The sequence below is a fragment of the Giraffa tippelskirchi genome, chromosome 10 (genome assembly GCF_054371585.1).
Source record: "Giraffa tippelskirchi isolate mGirTip1 chromosome 10, T2T-mGirTip1v1.2.pri, whole genome shotgun sequence".
Taxonomy (NCBI): domain Eukaryota; kingdom Metazoa; phylum Chordata; class Mammalia; order Artiodactyla; family Giraffidae; genus Giraffa; species Giraffa tippelskirchi.
This window is the reverse complement of record NC_137284.1, coordinates 79,204,647-79,224,942: the sequence shown is the minus strand read 5'-3', so window position 1 is coordinate 79,224,942 and position 20,296 is coordinate 79,204,647. Positions and strand designations below refer to the sequence as shown.

Genomic DNA, 20,296 nt, shown 5'->3' with positions numbered 1-20,296 from the left:
GAGAAGAATCAAGTAGGAAAGAAATATATTTTCCATCTCTTTAACACAAGCTTATATAATCTTAACTATTTGTCAAACATGCATCAGAAAAATATTAATTTCACAAATCAGATTTTCTTGTCTATATTTTTATATTCCTTTATATGGAATTACACCTGAAGATAAAACAAGTACATAAAAGCATATAGAATCATTACATTTCAAAACCAAAAGGGGTTCAGAAAAGCTATAATCATTTATGAGTGATATTTTAAAAAGTCACATAAGTATCCAGATTGTAACAGAATTCTTTCTACTACTACCGCACCAAATTTACAGGATTCCTTATATTATTATTGCAAGTAGTCTTTACCAAGGGGTGGGGTAACTATCCTCTGCCATTGCTGTATCTATTATCAATAATCAACAAGGAGATGGCTTCCAAGAGATATGATACAATCAACCCCAAAGGTAAAATAGTTACTATGGATGATAATGAGCACCGTATCCAGGTATCTGTTCATTGGAAAGCCTATTTCTTTTATTTTACACCAGGAAACCCTTCCAAATCTTTCTGAATCAGCAATTCGCCTTATTTTCTTTTAAAGTCTTATGACAGTTAAGAATTCCCAACAATCATGTGTCTTTCCCCCTTTATCTTTCCTAAAATTTAAATCTCCTTTATGAGCAGAAAAAAACTTTTCACATACCCATTTAGCAGGAGTCTGAGACTATCGTCCACAGGCAAAAACCAACCAGTTGCCTGTTTCTATAAAGTTGCATTGAAACACAGAAGAAAAAAGTTCCCACCCTCTTCTCTGGAATATATACCCTGAAACTCAAAAGTCTCTTTTGACAGAGTTTACCATTTTTTTTTCTTTTTAAATTTTGCTTAGTGTAAAAAGATGAGAGACAGAGAGAGAGAGAGGTATATTTTAAAATATTTTCCCCATGTGTACTATCAAAACTGCTTGTAAAACAGAACTGTTAACCTAACACCTAAGACTGAGATGTCCTATTAACATCTTGTATTGCTACCTAAGCAGACTGACGACAACAGACTGCACAACATGAAAAATAACCTGAAGCACTATCTTTAAACAAAAGGACAAGACACTTTTTTAAACATTTTTTAAATTTACTTTGTTATTGAAGGATAATTGTTTTATAGAATTTTGTTGTTTTCTGTCAAACCTCAACATGAATCAGCCATAGGTATACATATACCCCTCCCTTTAGAAGCTCCCTCCCATCTCCCTCCCCATCCCACTCCTCTAGGTTGATAAAGAGCCCCTTTTTGAGCTTCCTGAGCCATACAGCAAATTCCCGTTGGCTGTCTATTTTACATACGGTAATATAAGTTTCCATGTTGCTCTTTCCATACCTCTCACCCTCTCCTCCCCTCTCCCCATGTTCATAAGTCTGTTCTCTGTTTCTCCACTGCAGCCCTATAAATAAATTCTTCAGTACCATTTTTCTAGATTCCATATATATATGCTTTAGAATATGATATTTATCTCTTTCTGACTCACTTCACTCCATATAATAGGTTCTAGGTTCATCCACCTCATCAGAACTGACTCAAATGCATTATTTATTATGGCTGAGTAATATTCCACTGTGTACATGTATCACAACTTCTTTACCCATTCGTCTGTCGATGGACATCTAGGTGGCCTCCATGTTCTAGCTATTGTAAACAGTGCTGCAATGAACAATGGGATACAGGTGTCTTTTTCCATTTTGGCTTCCTCAGAGTATATGCCTAGGAGTGGGATTGCTGGGTCATATGGTGGTTTTAACCCTAGTTTTTTAAGGAATCTCCACACCATCTTCCACAGTGGCTGTATCAATTTACATTCCCACCGACGGTGCAAGAGCAGTCCCTTTTCTCCACATCCTCTCCAGCATTTACTGTTTGCAGACTTTTTGATGATGGCCATTCTGGGTGGCATGAAGTGATATCTCACTGTGGTTTTGATTTGCATTTCTCTAATAATGAGCGTCGTTGAGCATCTTTTCATGTGTTTGTTAGCCATCTGTATGTCTTCTTTGGAGAAATGTCTATTTAGGTCTCTCTCCCACTTTTTGATTGGGTTGTTTGTTTTTCTGGTATTGAGTTGTATGAGCTGCTTGTATATTCTGGGCTTTTGTTTTTGGGGAGATTTTTGATCACAGCTTCAATTTCAGTGCTTCTAATTGGGTTGTTCATAATTTCTATTTCTTCCTGGTTCAGTCTTGGAAGATTGAACTTTTCTAAGAATCTGTCCATTTCTTCCAGGTTATCCATTTTATTGCCATATGCTGCTGCTGCCGCTGCTAAGTCGCTTCAGTCATGTCTGACTCTGTGCGACCCCAAAGATAGCAGCCTACCAGGCTCCGCCGTCCCTGAGATTCTCCAGGCAAGAACACTGGAGTGGGTTGCCATTTCCTTCTCCAATGCATGAAAGTGAAAAGTGAAAGCGAAGTCGCTCAGTCATGTCTTACCCCTAGCGTCCCCATGGACTGCAGCCCACCAGGCTCCTCCGTCCATTGGGATTTTCCAGGCAAGAGTACTGGAGTATGGTGCCATTGCCTTCTCCATTATTGCCATATAGTCGTTCATAATAGTCTCTTATTGCCATATAGTCGTTCATAATAGTCTCTTATAATCCTTTGTATTTCTGCATTGTCTGTTGTAACCTCTCCTTTTTCATTTCTAATTTCGTTGACTTGATTCTTCTCTTTTTCTTGATGAGTCTGGCTAAAGGCTTGTCAATTTTGTAAATCTTCTGAAAGAACCAGCTTTTAGTTTTATTAATCTTTACTATTGTTTCTTTCATTTTTTCATTTACTTCTGCTCAGATCTTTATGTTTCCTTCTACTGATTTTGAGGGTTTTTTGTTCTTCTTTTTTCGGTTGCCTTAGGTGTAAAGTTAGGTTGTCTATTTGACGTTTTTCTTGTTCCTTGAGGTAGGATTGCATTGCTATAAATTTCCCTCTTAGGACTGCTTTTGCTGCATTCCATAGGTTTTGAGTTGTCATATTTTCATTGTCATTTGTTTCTAGAAATTTTTTGACTTCCCTTTTGATTTCTTCAGAAAGCTGTTGGTTATTCAGAAACGTGTTGTTTAATCTCCATGTGTTTCTGTTTTTTAGCTTTTTTCTTGTAATTGATGTCTAGTCTCACAGTGTCGTGGTTGGAGAAGATGCTTGATATGATTTTAATTTTCTTAAATGTACTGAGGTTTGATTTGTGACCCAAGATGTGGTCTATCCTGGAGGATGTTCCATGTGCACATGGGAAGAAGGTGTATTCTTTTGCATTTGGATGGAATGTCCTGAAGATATCAAAGAAATTCATCTCATCTAATGTATCATTTAAGGCTTGTATTTCCTTGTTAATTTTCTGTTTTGAGGGTCTGTCCATTGGTGTGAGTGGGGTGTCAATGTCTCCTACTACTATTGTGTTACTGTCAATTTCTCCTTTTATGTCTGTTAGTGTTCATCTTATGTATTGAGGTGCTCCTATGTTGGGTGCATAGATATTTACAATTGTTATGTCTTCCTCTTGGATTGATGCCTTGGTCAATATGTAGTGTCCTTCCTTATCTCTCGTAATCTTCTTTAGTTTAAGGTCTATTTTGTCTGATATGAGGATTTTCCATCCTCTCACTGTCAGTCTATATGTGTCTTTAGGTCTGAAGTTGGTTTCTTGTAGGCAGCATATATACGGGTCTTGTTTTTGTATCCATTCAGCCAATCTGTTCTTTTGGTGGGAGCATTTAATCTATTTACATTTAAAATAATTATTGATATATATGTTCCTATTGCAATTTTCTTAATTGTTTGGGATTGATTTTGCACTCTTAAGGCAGAAAGTGAAGAAGAACTAAAGAGCCTCTTGATGAAAGTGAAAGAGGAGAGTGAAAAAAAGTTGGCTTAAAGCTCAACATTCAGAAAACTAAGATCATGGCATCCGGTCCCATCACTTCATGGCAAATAGATGGGGAAACAGTGGAAAAAGTGGCTGACTTTATTTTTCTGGGCTCCAAAATCACTGCAGATGGTGACTGCAGCCATGAAATTAAAAGACACTTACTCCTTGGAAGGAAAGTTATGACCAACCTAGAAAGCATATTGAAAAGCAGAGACATTACTTTGTCAACAAAGGTCCATCTAGTCAAGGGTATGGTTTTCCAGTGGTCATGTATGGATGTGAGAGTTGGATGGTGAAGAAAGCTGAGCGCCGAAGAATTGATGCTTTTGAACTGTGGTGTTGGAGAAGACTCTTGAGAGTCCCTTGGACTGCAAAGAGATCCAACCAGTCCATCCTAAAGGAAATCAGTCCAGAATATTCATTGGAAGGACTGATGTTGGAGCTGAAACTCCAATACTTTGGCCACCTGATGCAAAGAGCTGACTTATTGGAAAAGACCCTGATGCTTGGAAAGACTGAGGGCAGGAGAAGGGGACAACAGAGGATGAGATGGTTGGATGGCATCACCAACTCAACGGACATGGGTTTGGGTGGACTCCGGAAGTTGGTGATGGACAGGGAGGCCTGGCGTGCTGCAGTTCATGGGGTCGCAAAGAGTTGGACATTACCGAACTGAACTGATTTTGTAGATCTTTTTTCTTCTATTGTATATCTTGACTATATAAGTCCCTTTAACATTTGTAGTAAAGCTGGTTTGGTGGTACTGAATTCTCTTAACTGTAGCTTGTCTGAAAAGCTTTTTATTTCTCCATCAATTTTGAATGAGATCCTTGCCGAGTACAGTAGTCTTGGTTATAGGTTTTTCCCTTTCAGTGCTTTAAATATATCCTGCCATTCCCTTCTGACCTGCAGTTTCTGCTGAAAGATCAGCTGTTAAACATATGGAGTTTCCTTTGTATGATACTTGTTGCTTCTCCCTTGCTGCTTTTAATATTTTTTTCTCTGTGTTTAATCTCTGTCAGTTTCATTAGTATGTGTAGGACAAGACAATTTTTTACAACTTGTTTAAAATTAGAAAGTATTCAAACAAAAAAATTTTCCCATCTTAAATTAATTCATTTGATTTCTTACATGAAATAATTTCCAATTAAAATCAGCTTAATAAAGAATACTTTCACTGGACACCTGTATCACATATCACTTTGGAATTCAATTCTTTGTCCAAAGACAAATGAAAATATTCAAGTAATGTATTTGAACATAAGTAAGCTATCTAGGCTTCCCAGGTGGCTCAGTGGTAAAGAATCTGTCTGCCAACACAGGAGATGAGGGTTCGATCCCTGGATTGGGAAGATCCCCTGGAGAAGGCAATGGCAACTCACTCTAGTATCCTTGCCTGGGAAATTCTATTGAGAGAGATGCCTGGAAGGCTATAGCCCACAGGGTCACAAAAAGAGTGGGACACGACTTTGCAACTAAACAATAACAGCAACAAGCTATCTAGTAAACTAGATAGACAGTTCTACTAGTGAAGCTATTAGATTTTTTAATTTCAATGCTTTTTATTTTTTTCACAGTTTTTAAAAGTTATATCCACTGATAATTGCCATAAAATATTTGCTATATTCCTCATGCTGTACAATATATCCTTGTAGCTTGTTTTATACCTAGTATAAAATACATTAAAAAAATTTTTTTAAAGCATGTACCTCTTAATCTCCTACCATTTCACTACCCCTCCCCAAGTCCTCCCCCTACTGGTAACCACTAGTTTGCTCTCTGTATCTGTGAATCTAAAGCTATTCGATGTTTCAAACCCCCTCATTAGAGATTATTCATAAGGGTGACTTTTTTTTAATAAGTAAGTGAGAATGGTTCTTTAGTTTACCTTCAACCTTGTTTTAGAAATATCCACTGCTACTATTCTTCACTAGTTGGACACAATTACCTCATTTGACAAACATCCCTACTATGTACTAGATGCTGGGAATAAAACAGATGCTCAATCAACTATGATTCCTGGACTTGAGAAATGCACATTCCAATAGAAGACAAAAAGATAATTAGATTACAGCATAGTGAGCACATATTTATTAAAAAGCTTTTGGGGATGAGGGGGGATAAATGGTTCTAACATTACTGGAGAAGCAGTAAAAGTTAAATTTGGATTTATTGTAATAAATCAAGGGTCAAAAGGATAGAAATCAAAAAATAAAGAGTTGACCCTTGCACAACACAAGTTTGAAGTGCGTAAGTCCACTTATACATGGACTATTTATTTCCCATTTATACTATAGTAGTATATGATTACAGTTGGTTGAATCTGTAAATACAGTCACAGTTTGGAGGGCTGACTGCATACACATGACTGTTAAACGTGGATTTCTGACTTGTGGAAGGTAAGCACCCTAAGCCTCATACTATTCAAGGGTAAACTGTACTGAAAATGAAAAAGAATATATAACCAACAAGTCCATACAGAGAAAACTAAATGGAATAAATGAAATAACAAAAAATAATGATACATAAGACAAGAAAAAAGTGAACATAAATAGTAAAATGGTAGTCATAAACCCAAATGTAATAACATTAAATATAAATGGGCTAAATGCTCTAAATAAAAAACTACATAAAATGTAAAATTCAATTCTATCCTGCCTACAAAGAGACACTTTTAAGGACCCAGAAATACTGAAAGTTAAGAATAAAAAGTATATCATATAAACATTAACTAAAAGAAAGCTATTTTAACTATGCTAATAGCAGAAAAAACTAGACTTTAAGGTAGGAACACTATTAGAGATAAAGAAGGACGTTTCATGATAACAAAGGAATGAAATCACTAGGAAGAGATCACAATTCTCAATCCATACCCACCTGGTAATCGAAAAACAAAATATTTATAGCAAATAAATGACAGAACTAAACAGAAGAATAGACAAATCTATACTCAGAGACAGATCAGACAGATCTAACACATCTCTCTTAACATCCGCCTAAGCATACAAAAAATAGGAAGGATAGAGAAAATAGGAACACAATGGCATCTATAAAACATGAAATCAACAATGACAGAATACAGTTCTCCCTTGATATCTGCAGGGAATTGGTTCCACGAACCCTGAAGAAACCAAAATCCACAGATGCTCAAGTTCCTTAGAGCTGGCCCTCCATATTGCTGGATGTGGAACTGGTGAATACAGAGGGCTGTTTATATTCTTTCAAATGCATATGAAAGAGTTACTAAAATTGACCAAATGTTGCATTGTAAAGCAAGCATAGATAAAAATTCAAAACTTAAAAATCTTTTCGAATACTCTCTGCACAGTGGAATTAAGTTAGAAATCAATAACTAAAAATAGAAAATCCTCAACTGTCTGACAGTTAAACAGTACCTTTTAAAATAAACAATGAGTCAAAGAAGAAATCCCAACAGAAAGTAGAAAGCATTTTAAACTAATTAATAATGAAGATACAAATTTTAAATCTGTGTCTGACTCTGCAACCCCATGGAATGTAGCCCACCTGGGTCCTCTGTTTGTGGGATTCTCCAGGCAAGACTACTGGAGTGGATTGCCATTCCCTTCTCCAGGGGATCTTCCTAACCCAGAGATCAAACCCGGGGCCTCCTGCATTGCAGGCAGATTCTTTACTGTCTGAGCCACCAGGGAAGCCCCTTGTTTGCTAACCCAAAGCAACGTCAAACAAGGCAATCTGTGGTCTGAAAATGCAAAGATTGGAAAGAAGAAAGGCTGAAAAACAATGATGTAAACTTGCATCTCAAGAAATTAGAAAAAGAAGAGGAACTTAAAAAAAAAAGCGGAAGGAAGGAAATACTAAATACGATAAGAGAAAGCAACAAAATTAAGAAATATACAGAGGAAAGTAACAAAGCTAAAGGCTGGTTCTCTGAAGACGTGTTCTCTGAAGACGTTAATAAAATTTATACACTCCCAGCAAGAAAAAAAATGAGAAAAACAGAAATTACCAAAATCAGGAGAGAAAAGTGAGAAATGACCAGATTTTTAAATGATAAAAAGATATTCAGAGGATACTGAGAGAAGCTTTCAATTTGGTAACATACATGAATGGGTGTATTCCTTGAAAAACTCGCTGAAACTGATAAAAGAATAAACAGGAAATCTGAATTGTTCGGTATCTATTAAATAAATTGCATCTATTACTAAACGACTTCCCATAAAGACAATTTGTGGTTCAGATTTCTTCCCTGGTGAATTCTTCCAAAAGTTTAAGAAAGAAATAATATTAACTGTACACAAATTCTTCTACAAAACAGAATAAAAGAACATTTCCCAACTTGGAAAGTCAGATAATCTTAATGACAAATCTAGACAAGGACACTATAAGAAAGAACAATCACAGACCAATCACTTTTATGAATATGCAAAAATACCAAATAAAATATCACCTCACTTAATGTAAAGATACATAAAAAAGATAATACAGCACAACCCAGTTTATTTATTCCAGGGTGGATTAGCATCAAAAATCAATCAATGTGATTAAATACATAAAGAGAAAAAAGGAGAGAAATCATATGCTCATCTTGATAGAAAAAGTCTTTGATAACATTTGTTATTGTTCAGTTGCTAAGTCGTGTCTGACTCTTTGCGACCCCATGAACTGCAGCTCGCCAGCTTCCCTATCCTTCACCATCTCTCGGAGTTTGCTCAAACTCATTCAGCATCCATTTACAATAAAAATTCTCAGCAGTCTATTAGTAAAAAAGAACTAAGAAAAACCTACTGCAAACATCATACTTAGTGGTAAAACTGTTAATGCTTTCTACAATACTGTGGTCCTAGGCAGTGCAGTAAGACAAAAAAGAAAAGCCATAAAGTTTAAAAAGGGAAGAAATAAAATAGGTAGAAGACACACAATGTTTTCAGAATGCTAAACAAACACACACAAAACTGCAGAAAATCTATTAGAATTAATAAGCACATCTGGTAAAACTGCTAATTATAAGAACAATATTTTAAAAAGTCAATTCAATGTCTATCAGCAAAAAAGAAAAAAGTTTTAAAATTATTATAATACAGAGCTATTAAATATGGAAGAACAAATCTAAAAAGATAAAATCTATATATTCAAAACTATGAACCATCTTTGAGAAAAATTTCAGAATAGTTACAAACACATGAAGGGACGGAGATTTTTTACTCATGGATTGCATTTAAGTCTTGTCAAGATGGCAGATGATTTATAGATTAAACGCAATCTTAAAAAAATTCCAGCAGTTTTTTAAATGGAAATTGACAAGCTGACCCTAAAATCTGGTTTGCAAAGCCCAAGAATAGCCAAGACAGTCTTGAACACAAAGCTGGAGAACTTACATTTCCAAACACAAAGACATACTATAAAGACAGTTATTAAACCAATATGATATTAGCTCAAGATCAGACAGACTAATGGAACAGACGAGGGAGGCCAGAAGCACACACACAAATGATCCCATCACCTTGCTGTTGTTCAGTTGCTCAGTCACCTGACTTATGACAAATGTGACACTTGAATGTAGTGAGGAAAGCATCGTCTTTTTTAATAAATGGTACTAGGGAAGATCCCCTGGAAGAGGGCATGGCAAACCACTCCAGTATTCCTGCCTGGAGAATCCCATGGGCAGAGGGGCCTGAAGCGCTTCTGTCCACAGGGTAGCAAAGAGTCGGACACGACTGAAGCTATTTAGCACACGTCAAACTGATTTTCCTAAGGAAAATACTTAATCTTGACTCCTATATTTCACAGCATAAACAAAAAATAAAGTACAGGTGGACAGTTGATATAAATGTAAAAGATAAAACTAAATCTTTTAGAAGAAAACAGAAGAATATTTTCATTACCTTGGAGTACTAGACCAATTTCTTAAGCAGGCCACAATAAGCACGAACCAAGAAGGAAACTTATGATGGACTACCTCACAACTGTGAGTTTCTATTTATCAAAACATAAAGAGAATGAAAAATCAAGCCACCAAATGGGGAAAGATACTTACATCACATAGACCCAGCAAAGATCCACACAGAATGTACAAAGAATTACACGAACAAAACATCAGACATTTCAAATAAGCCACTTGAACTGGCGTGTCACAAAAGGGACTCTCCAAATGGCCAACAGACTTATGGAAAGGTGCTTAACTTCAACAGAGATCAGGGAAATACAAATTATATGAATCCTCATGTGACACCCCATTAAACACACCAGAATCGCTCAAGGGAAGACAGAAAAATTGCAAGTGTTAGAGAGGATGAGAGAAACTGGAATTCTCATACAGTTGACCCTTGAGCAACCTGAGTTTGAACTGCACAGGTCCACTTAATGCAGGCTTTTTCACTGCATACAGTACCACACAGTCAGCGGCTGGTAGGATCTGAGAATGCAGAACTGCTGACACAGCCCGCCGTGAAGTTACAGGCAGACTTTAGGCCATGTTGAGAGTCAGCACCCCTAACCCGACTCCAGTGTTCAAGAGCCAACTGTACGCTGCTCACTACTACGCAGCCTGGCGCAAAGCCTCTGGAAAACTGTTGTATCCACTGAAGCCAAACATCTACATGCCACCCCCAGGAACTCCACTCCTAGGAACATATCTGACAGAAGTAGGTACATGTATTCACCAAAAGACATATTCACGAATATTCAATTGGAAATAGTCGAAGAGTGAAAACAATGCAAGTGTCCTGTTTAGGCAGAATGGATAAACTGTGGTATATTCACAACACAGACTGGATTTGTTGAGTTTTGCCTCATTGTGAATTTGAAATGAATGAAATAATACATACCTTTTTCTATTTAGTTTATTTTGCTCAACATTATGTTTGTGAGATTCATTCTTTTTGTTGCACATAGCTGTAATTTAATGTTCAACAATATATCAAATTCAAAAAGGCAAAACTACTGCTGTTGAAAGCTAGGAGTATGTAGTAACTCAAGGGAAGGAAGAGATTTCTGGGGCTTTGGGTAATGTTTTCTTTTATTAGTAATATTGTATTCCCAGAACTTAATTATCTTCAAACTGGAAGTCTGTACCTTTTGTCACCTTCGCCTTTTTGCTAACCTTCCACCAACTTGTTCTCTGTATCCATGGGTATGGTTTCTTTAAGATTCCACATATAACTGAGATCACATAGTACTCATTTTGCCCTGACTTAACTTCACTTAGCATAATGCCCTCAAGGTCTATCTATGTTGTGGCAAATGGCAGGATTCCCCCTTTTTACAGCTGAATAATTTTCAATTGTGTATACATATCCCATTTTCTTTATCCATTCATCAACTGATGGGCACTTAGGTTGTTTTCATGTCTTGACAATTCCAAGTAATGCTGCAATCAACATGCAAGTGCAGTTACCTTTCTGAAACAATGATTTTGCTTCCTTTAGGTAATGCGCTTTTTTCTTGAACTGGGTGCTAGATACAAAGCTGTGTTCTCTTTGCAAAAAAATCACTGTACACCTATGCTGTGTGTACTTTTCCATATGCATATGATAAATCAATAAAAATGTATATTAAAAAATGGAAGCAAAGTGTAGCTAGAAACAAAGCTAAATACATCACTCTGGTGTTCTACATATGTTTTAGAGGTTGGCCATAGATTTAACACTGCTGCTGCTGATGCTAAGTTGCTTCAGTTGCGTCCGACTCTGTGCGACCCCACAGACGGCAGCCCACCAGGCTCCGCCGTCCCTGAGATTCTCCAGGCAAGAACACTGGACTGGGTTGCCATTTCCTTCTCCAATGCATGCATGCATGCTAAGTCGCTTCAGTCGTGTCCGACTCTGTGCGACCCCATAGACGGCAGCCCACCAGGCTCCTCTGTCCCTGGGATTCTCCAGGCAAGACCACTGGAGAGGGTTGCCATCTCCTTCTCCCGATTTAACACTAAGATCTCTAACAGCTGCACGGGAAGGAGAGGGGTCGTCAGTCACACATTCGTTTGTGCCCAGTAGACATAAGCAAATCACCTGCCTACGGAGACCACTCTCGGCACTAAAAATAAAGACATAAATAAATACACAAAGCTCTTGACAACAATTTCAAGAAGATCCTCTGTGATGGCTTCCTCTGCCGACACTCAATGTAGGCTGCTGGAATCTTCCCAAAGCAAGACAGGGGCGAAAGCAACTGGAGACAGGACAGGGTAAAGCAATGCTACCTACATACTCCGCTGCTCGCTGGGCGGACCCAGAGATAAAGTTTATAAACCTGTAAGACTAATACAATAGTAGATAAGCTTCACGTATTTCCCCCTGAATATCACATCTCTCAACCACGTTCTGACATTTATCAATCAGCAGTGAGATTAACACAATACCCTCTAATAAATGTGTAGCGGACAGCTATTCTCCACTATCAGTTGAATATGAAGCCAGTGAAGCTAGGGGAAGGGATGATGATCATCTGTGAATGCTGAGAAGCCGACCTGTGACTAGTAAGATGATCATCCTACCTCCACTGGGATCACCTATGATTAGGGCTCTAAGACTCTTTAGAAGTGATACTGAATCTTCTCCAAAGCCATATAGTAACAAGTAATGTTGATCAAAGTCGCAATCCAAAGTTCTACTATGTATAGCATTGATTAAAAGAGCTTCAGTCAAAAATATAATCACAATAGACAAGGTATGAACAGTCTGCTAAAGCATTCTCAAGTAAATAGTAACAAGGAAAGTAAGTCACCGCACTTAGTTATTTAGAGGATTATATCACCAATGATATTTGGTAACATTTCACATATCTGCATTTTAACCACCTTGTTCAAGTACAGGAATATATCTTTTTTTCCCCTGATTATTCAGCACAAGACATTAAGAGGTTCAGAGTGCTAAAGCTTACTCACAGAACTTAGGTGTCTCAGTGCTTTTTTTTTTTTAAACACTGGATAAATTTACTTAACTGCTTTCCTAGTTCACAACCAACTATAATGAGCATGTCAGGATGGGAAGCACAGAGGAAAGAGCTGGTAGAAACAGGCAGAGGTGCAGGAAATAACTGCTAACTTGGTAGGAAGAGCAAGCAAACGCAAAAGCAGACCAAGAACACCAAACACACCATGGGGGCATGTAGCAAACAGCTCTGTGTACCTCAAGAGTCTCCAAGGGAAACCACTGCACAGGGTATATTCACAGAAACAGATCCAGAGTAAAGTCACTTTTAAGGATGCTATGCAGAGTCTTTTTAAATAAGATAGGGAATGTATAATGCTTTTTAAAAAGCAGTTTATCCACAATGCTTAAAATAGTATTCTTTATTGTAATATAAATTTGAACACTTAAGATTGTAAGCTTCAGGTAAACAGAAGACTGCACTCCACAAAGAATGCTGACTAAAGCACTGCAGTTGACTGGAGAATTTTAACTCAAACACTAGTTACAAGAAAAATACAAGCATCTCATTTCCCAAATACATTGAGAAAATGAGGCGCTATTCAAATGAGGTTATCTGAATTAACATTCAAGTTATGAAATAGTATCTTGACCTATAGAAAACTAAGAACTGCTGCTGCTGCTAAATCGCTTCAGTCGTGTCCGACTCTGTGCAACCCCATAGACGGCAGCCCACCAGGCTCCCCGGTCCCTGGGATTCTCCAGGCAAGAACACTGGAGTGGGTTGCCATTTCCTTCTCCAATGTATGAAAGTGAAAACGGAAAGTGAAGTCACTCAGTCATTTCTAACTCTTAGCAACCCCATGGACTGCAGCCCACCAGGCTCCTCCATCCGTGGGATTTTCCAGGCAAGAGTACTGGAGTGGGGTGCCATTGCCTTCTCCAAACTAAGAACTATGTACGTGTTATTAAAAGTACTTTAATTTTGAAAATCATCATTTGTCTCTACTATGCTTACTTCATCACACTATCTCCTTCAATCTTTCATTAGTCCTTTCCACACACAAGACAGGGAAGTTACGGCTTTATGTGGGGAGTTTCTCTTAATGTATTGGTTTAGAAGTTTGCCAAATGTTATTTTAAAATACTTATGCACCTATATTTAAATGCATATCTTAATAATTTTTCATAAACTATTACTGAGCCACAGAAAGAGAACTTATATTTTAATTCTCCTTGTCACCAGAACTAAAATCAAAGGAGTATGTAAGTTTTTCAATAACCTATGAAGCTTAAAAATGTAACTAGTACCTGATTTTCTAGGATGAAAAATGAAAGTTAAAAAATCCTCAAGGATTTTAACAATTCTTATAAATGATAGAGAATATGCAGAGAAAATACTAGTTTCTACATAGAAATAAGTCAGTTTATGAATATTTTAGAGTTCAATGTGGAACATTTAGAGACTTTGAATGATCTATTTTCTATCACAATCTGTAAAAAAAAATGATTCAAGACTACTTACTTGCTGAGATAAGTACTAAGTGGTTTTAGTCTACAATATACAAGTGTTCATGAAAAAACTGATGAAATAATGACACAATCACAATGAAACAAAATTCAATTCCTGACTATCCTACCTAACCAAACAACTCACTTCCAAAGTTCGAACTGTAACACGGTTCTTAATATGAGGTGTTTTTAAACCAGAAGAATTGTGTGGTTATGGAATCAGGCTGTAACCCTAACCCGAGAGGACGCCTCTGTCTAAGGGGTAATGAAAAGCATCCTGTACAAGGGTGGATGCACCACCAGCACTGAGTAACCTGCAAAGAACTGAAACAGGTTAAAACATCTTCCCACCCTCAACTAACATATACCAGAACGCTAGTCAGGGGTGGGGGAGTTTGGTTGGTTTGGCTTTCTGTACTGTTCCATTTTTCCACAATACCAGTAGAGAATCAAGGTATCACAATATAGAAGGCACAATTCAAAATGTTTTTGTTTACAGAGAAAAAAGCACATGCCTCATCTAGCTACCATTCAGCATATGTCTACTATTACCCTGCTCATGTTTGGAGAAATTCAAAACTAAGTATGAACCATTCCATTCTGCTAGAATGAGTTCTTTTTTTTTTTTTAACTAGTTTTAGGGCTGTCAGTGAAAATTACCAATGAGTCTGTCCAAGATTATTTTACAGATGAGAAAATTGAAAAACAGACTTGTTAAAGGACACAATTAATGACAAAGTAAACTTAGATCTCAATTATATTTGCACTAAACAAGCTTCTTCCAAACTTAAATATGAAAGCACATCTGATCTGATACATAAAAATTTAAAAATAAATTAATTAACAGATTGGGTGAGATACCCAGGTTCTGGTAATTCTGAAAGAGAGAAAAGCAACAGAAATTCACAAATACTGATTTGTTTCTTTTGCAGAATTTGAAGTGGGGATACTTAAAATACCCAAATGGCCTACAATGACTTTCCCCCCAAAACTAAAAGCCTTTAGTCAAAATCGACCAAATAGGTTTCATTACTAGAAAAGGATAATTGATATGCACCAACTATTTGAACATGAAGAGCAGTGTTAGTAACATTATCCACACAAATAAATACGCATGTTGAAATCTAAGCCAGAAACTGAAATTTATTATAGCTACAATAATGAAATTTCTTTTAGCTACAATACTAAATTTATCGTAAACTGTAACTAAAGTCAGCATGTATGCTCATTCCAGAGTAGAAAAGAATAATTAGACAAACACAACAAAAATTCTGCTAACCTAGACAACTGTCCACACAAATCAGTGACTGAAATTTCTTAAACATGTAACTTAAATAAGGTTTAGATATGTCCCTTTCTTTTCCTGAACTGCCTCTGCTGCCATGACAAAAATGGAGACACAAAACAGTATCCTCCACTGATTTTTTTATTCATCTGTTTTTACTGTCTTTAAAAATTAGTAGAGTATAAAACCTCTCACAGTGTTTTACCCCAAATCTTCAACACCCACCATTCTGAAGACTGCCACAATGATTGAGAGCAATTTATGTCAGCCCAGGTGTTTAAAGTTCCAGGTTGAAATATTTGGGTAATTAACATCATCCTACAAACACTCAAAATCACTTCAGCTGAGACGAGTAGGTAACAAAACTCTCCCAAACAAAAACTGTTTGTAAGAAAGTTAGCCTTGCTTACTGTTGTATTTACCTAACTTAAAAACACTGCCTGGATGTAAAAAACTTTCATGCAACCTATCTTCCTCAAAAGGCTGCATCCTAAACAGCACAAATGTCAATTCAAAAGATTCCGTATTAATATTTTACTGTTTATAACTCCAAGTGCCATAAAAGTCAGCGAGGCAGGTCTTCCTACCAGAGGGGTGAACACCTGTTAAGTCCAATGCAATTAAAAAAAAAAAAAAAACTGCTTAAAGTTACTGAATATAAGTCCGAGTATAAATATCTATCTATATTCTGCTTAAGATGCTTGACACATCTTTACACAAGGAAAAGAAAAAAAAACATGTAAATTGTAAAGGAGGGAAAGGTCTCCTCATTCTCTTATTCTTACAGGATTTTTGATGGCTGAGGAAGAGTTTCACATAACATAGTACTTTTACAACAACTCGATGGCTCAATGACGTTCCTAAGAAATGAATGCTTAGGACTATCATGGATTTAATACCCAGAAACAAGACTTAAGCAAAATGTCAGCATGTTAAAAGTCAGTTATTTCTGAATACTAGGCTGGTTGGAAGTAATTTCTAAATACATTTTTTAAAGTAAGGGAATACTGCGATTATAGTTACAAAACAAGGAAAGGCAAAACTTGAAATAAATCACCGACTAGGTATCCTCCACAGTCCTACTCTTGGTATCAACTGCAGAAATATCAGTAACACTGCAATTAAAGAGTGCAGAGGACAAGGAAACATATACACACGTGGCTAGCATGTAGTAGGCACTATTTGTGGCATGAAACGACAATATACGTGCAAACAATCAAAGCCAGAAAACAAAACGCACTCCGATTTTGAGGCAACACAGTCAACAATTACACCTACAATTACTTGAGGAAAAGCTGCCTGACGGCTTGCTGCTGCTGCTAACTCGCTTCAGTCGCATCCGACTCTGTGCGACCCCATAGACGGCAGCCCACCTGGCTCCGCCGTCCCTGAGATTCTCCAGGCAAGAACACTGGAGTGGGTTGCCATTTCCTTCTCCAATGCATGAAAGGGAAAACTGAAAGTGAAGTCGCTCACTCGTGTCCGACTCTTAGCGACCCCATGGACTGTAGCCTACCAGGCTCCGTCCATGGGATTTTCCAGGCAAGAGTACTGGAGTGGGGTGCCATTGCCTTCTCAGGCCTGACGGCTTCAGTTCAGTCGCTCAGTCGTGTCCGACTCTTTGCGACCGCATGAACTGCAGCAAGCCAGGCCTCTCTGTCCATCACCAACTCCCAGAGTCTACCCAAACCCATGTCCATCGAGTTGGTGATGCCATCCAACCATCTCATCCTCTGTCGTCCCCTTCTCCTCCCACCCCCAATCCTTCCCAGCATTAGGGTCTTTTCCAATGAGTCAACTCTTCGCATGAGGTGGCCAAAGTATTGGAGTTTCAGCTTCAACATCAGTCCTTCCAATGAACACCCAGGATTGATCTCCTTTAGGATGGATTGATTGGATCTCCTTGCAGTCCAAGGGGCTCTCAAGAGTCTTCTCCAACACCACAGTTCAAAAGCATCAATTCTGCGGCGCTCAGCTTTCTTCACCGTCCAACTCTCACATCCATACATGACCACTGGAAAAACCATAGCCTTGACTAGACGGACTTTTGTTGGCAAAGGAATGTCTCTGCTTTTAAATATGCTATCTAGGTTGGCCATAACCTTCCTTCCAAGGAGTAAACGTCTTTTAATTTCATGGCTGCAGTCACCATCAGCAGTGATTTTGGAGCCCAAAAAAATAAAGTCTGACACTGTTTCCACTGTTTTCCCCATCTATTTCCCATGGAGTGATGGGACCAGATGCCATGATCTTAGTTTTCTGAACGTTGAGCTTTAAGCCAACTTTTTCACTCTCCTCTTTCACTTTCATCAAGAGGCTCCTTAGTTCTGCTTCACTTTCTGCCATAACGCTCACTAAAAGGAAACAGCTCTTCCTCCCTGCCCTCCTCGTTTGCAGACGCTGGATTCTACAAGAAAAACAAATCCTCCCCCAGCCCCGCCCCAAGCCCTACCCTCAGCGGCTCCCAGCACTGAAACTCACGAAAAGTCCGTGCCTTGGCGGAGCCCAGACCGGCCCCAATCAGGACGCTCTGGCCGCGGACACGCCTGGCGCGGCGGCGGCGGCAGCGGCCGGGGCTCCAGCCGGTCGTCTCCGGGACCCCCGGAAGCTAGCGCTGCCCCGACCCCGCGGCGCCGGCGGCCCCCTCCTCCGGCCCCGAGAGGCGGGCCGCGCCGTACCTGCAGACCGTGATCAGGTTCCTCCTCTCCACGGCGGCGTTGCGGGCGCTCAGGCTCTTCTTGCCGCCGCGGCTCCCTCCCAGGCCCCCCAGGCTCCGGGAGGCCATGGCGGGCTGACCCCCAGGCCCCTTTGTCTCGTGCGACCCCGCCCGCCGCCCCACACCTGCTTCCCTGGGCTTTTGCTCGGCTTGCGGCCGTGGGGGCGCGGGAGGGCGGCAGGGAATGAAGGGGGACGGAGGGAGGGTGTGGAAGACGATGGGGGACTCGCTCCCGGGCACTGGCGGCTGGCGCACCGCACCAGAGCTCTACACATACACGCACTCACGCGCACACACGAACGCACCACCCCTGCCCTCGCGCGCGCCGCCAGCCGCCCGGCTGTGCGTGCAGTTCGGCGTCGGCCGCTCCCCTACTTCCCCAGGGACCTCGGCGCCGCGCACGCGCGTGCCCGCTGGCCCCGCACGCCCAACCACCCGCACTCAGCCGCCACTCGCGCCGCAGCAGCGGACGCCACGGGGAGCCACGGGCCTGGCGCGCGCGGCCCCGCCCCCTCTGCACCTATCGAGCCAATGCCGCCACAGCTGGGGCCAATCGCGGCGCGCGAGGGGCGGGGCTGCCGCGCAGACCTTTCAAGCTACCTGCCAGAGCCCGCCTCGGCGCGTGGTCAGCTGTCAAGAGGCAGGGCTCGCGCTCGCCGCCCGTGTGCTGCAGGCGGTCTGCACACTGGGGAGCCGCGCCGCAGCTGGCCTGGGGATTGCGGGATGCGGTGCTCCTGTGTGCCCCGGGAACACTGTCGACCCCTTCCCGGAGCCCAGCTAATGGCTGGGATCGCTAGCTCTAACGGCTGACCCTATTGCCGGAATCCGACTCCGCAGCCTGGTGGCATCCGTAGCTACGACGCCGAGCCTGCACTAGCTCCCGCTCCCTCACCTGACCCAGGGCCTGACTTCCAGGAGGGGAGCGGATTTTGGTGGTGGTGGTGGTGGTGGTGGGTTGTATGTGTGTGTCTGTGTGCGCGCGCGCGCGATAACGCCCTCCCCTGGCCTGATGGACAACTACAAATAGCCCAAGGAGGGAAACTGCCCGCAGAATATCCCTCCTGGGTCTTCTGCTCGTGAGATTTTTGACGCCACTTCGCTCCTGTCCTAGCCCCCAGCATGGCCTGCAGCCCGGAGTGACCGCCCACAGAAGAAGTGCGCCGCAAGTGTACAGTGCACCTTTCGCCCTTCTCCAGTCCTGGGCAGTGACCCCGGAATTAGGAGCGGTGGGGGGCGAGCCTCCGGGCAGTTCGGGCTGGGCTGCTCCCAGAGATGAGGCAAGGAGCGCTATCCACAGCGCGACTGTTGGGAACCTAGCGCCCACTTTCCAGAGGTTCTCCACCCCTGACCTTACCAACAGGGAGGTCCTGGCTTTGACCCCGAGTTCTCGGGCGCTCATCTAGGTTGGCCATTCATCTCTCTTTGCATCAGTATGCCCAGATTTTAGAGTGAAGTCCTAACTCATACCTATCCCTAGGATACCTAGCTCGCTGCTGTGCGGAAAACTGGTTTTCAATAAATGTTCGTTAAATGTAACTTGAAGTCACATTTGACATTATTTTACTCTAATTTTACAGTTTTGGTGGCTCCAAAATCCATTAAACTTTCAGCTCTGGTGTTGACATTTCTGTCAAAGAATATTATAGAATAGATATATAGATACAGTGTAGGTATTTCTGTACTTCTTGTATATTATACAAAGTACTACAGGAGGTACTATTACTGTATGTTGAACACTTTTAAAACAGACCTTTGTATATTAAAGCTGTAAATTACTAATTTCCAAGGTTGGAAAAAATTTTAAATCTCTATTTGAAATCATCAGGGCAAAGACTGAGCCCTTTCATCCACTCAGCCTAATCACAGTATTAATAGAATGAACATATTGTTTTTTAAAAAAACTGCCACAACTAATTTATTACAATAAATATTCAGACATTAAAATCATAATAAACAATGTAGACTTTAAACATGATCTTTCACATAAAAGTAGGTTTTACCAGGTCAGTGCACTGGTTGCCAAACATTTCTTGTCT

The 20,296-nt window shown here is 40.2% G+C and overlaps 1 protein-coding gene across 3 annotated transcripts in view; it reads right to left on the bottom strand.

The window, feature by feature from the left end:
• The window catches only part of LOC145524386 (RUN domain-containing protein 3B-like), an 81,649-nt gene extending 62,882 nt beyond the window's left edge, over positions 1-18,767 (bottom strand). For all 3 annotated transcript variants that reach the window (XM_081536504.1, XM_081536505.1, XM_081536503.1), the window contains exon 1: positions 18,223-18,767. In XM_081536504.1, the coding sequence (XP_081392630.1) occupies positions 18,223-18,329 (107 nt within the window). In that variant the 5' untranslated portion in view covers positions 18,330-18,767. The remainder of the gene's footprint in view (positions 1-18,222) is intronic.
• Positions 18,768-20,296: the final 1,529 nt, after the last annotated feature.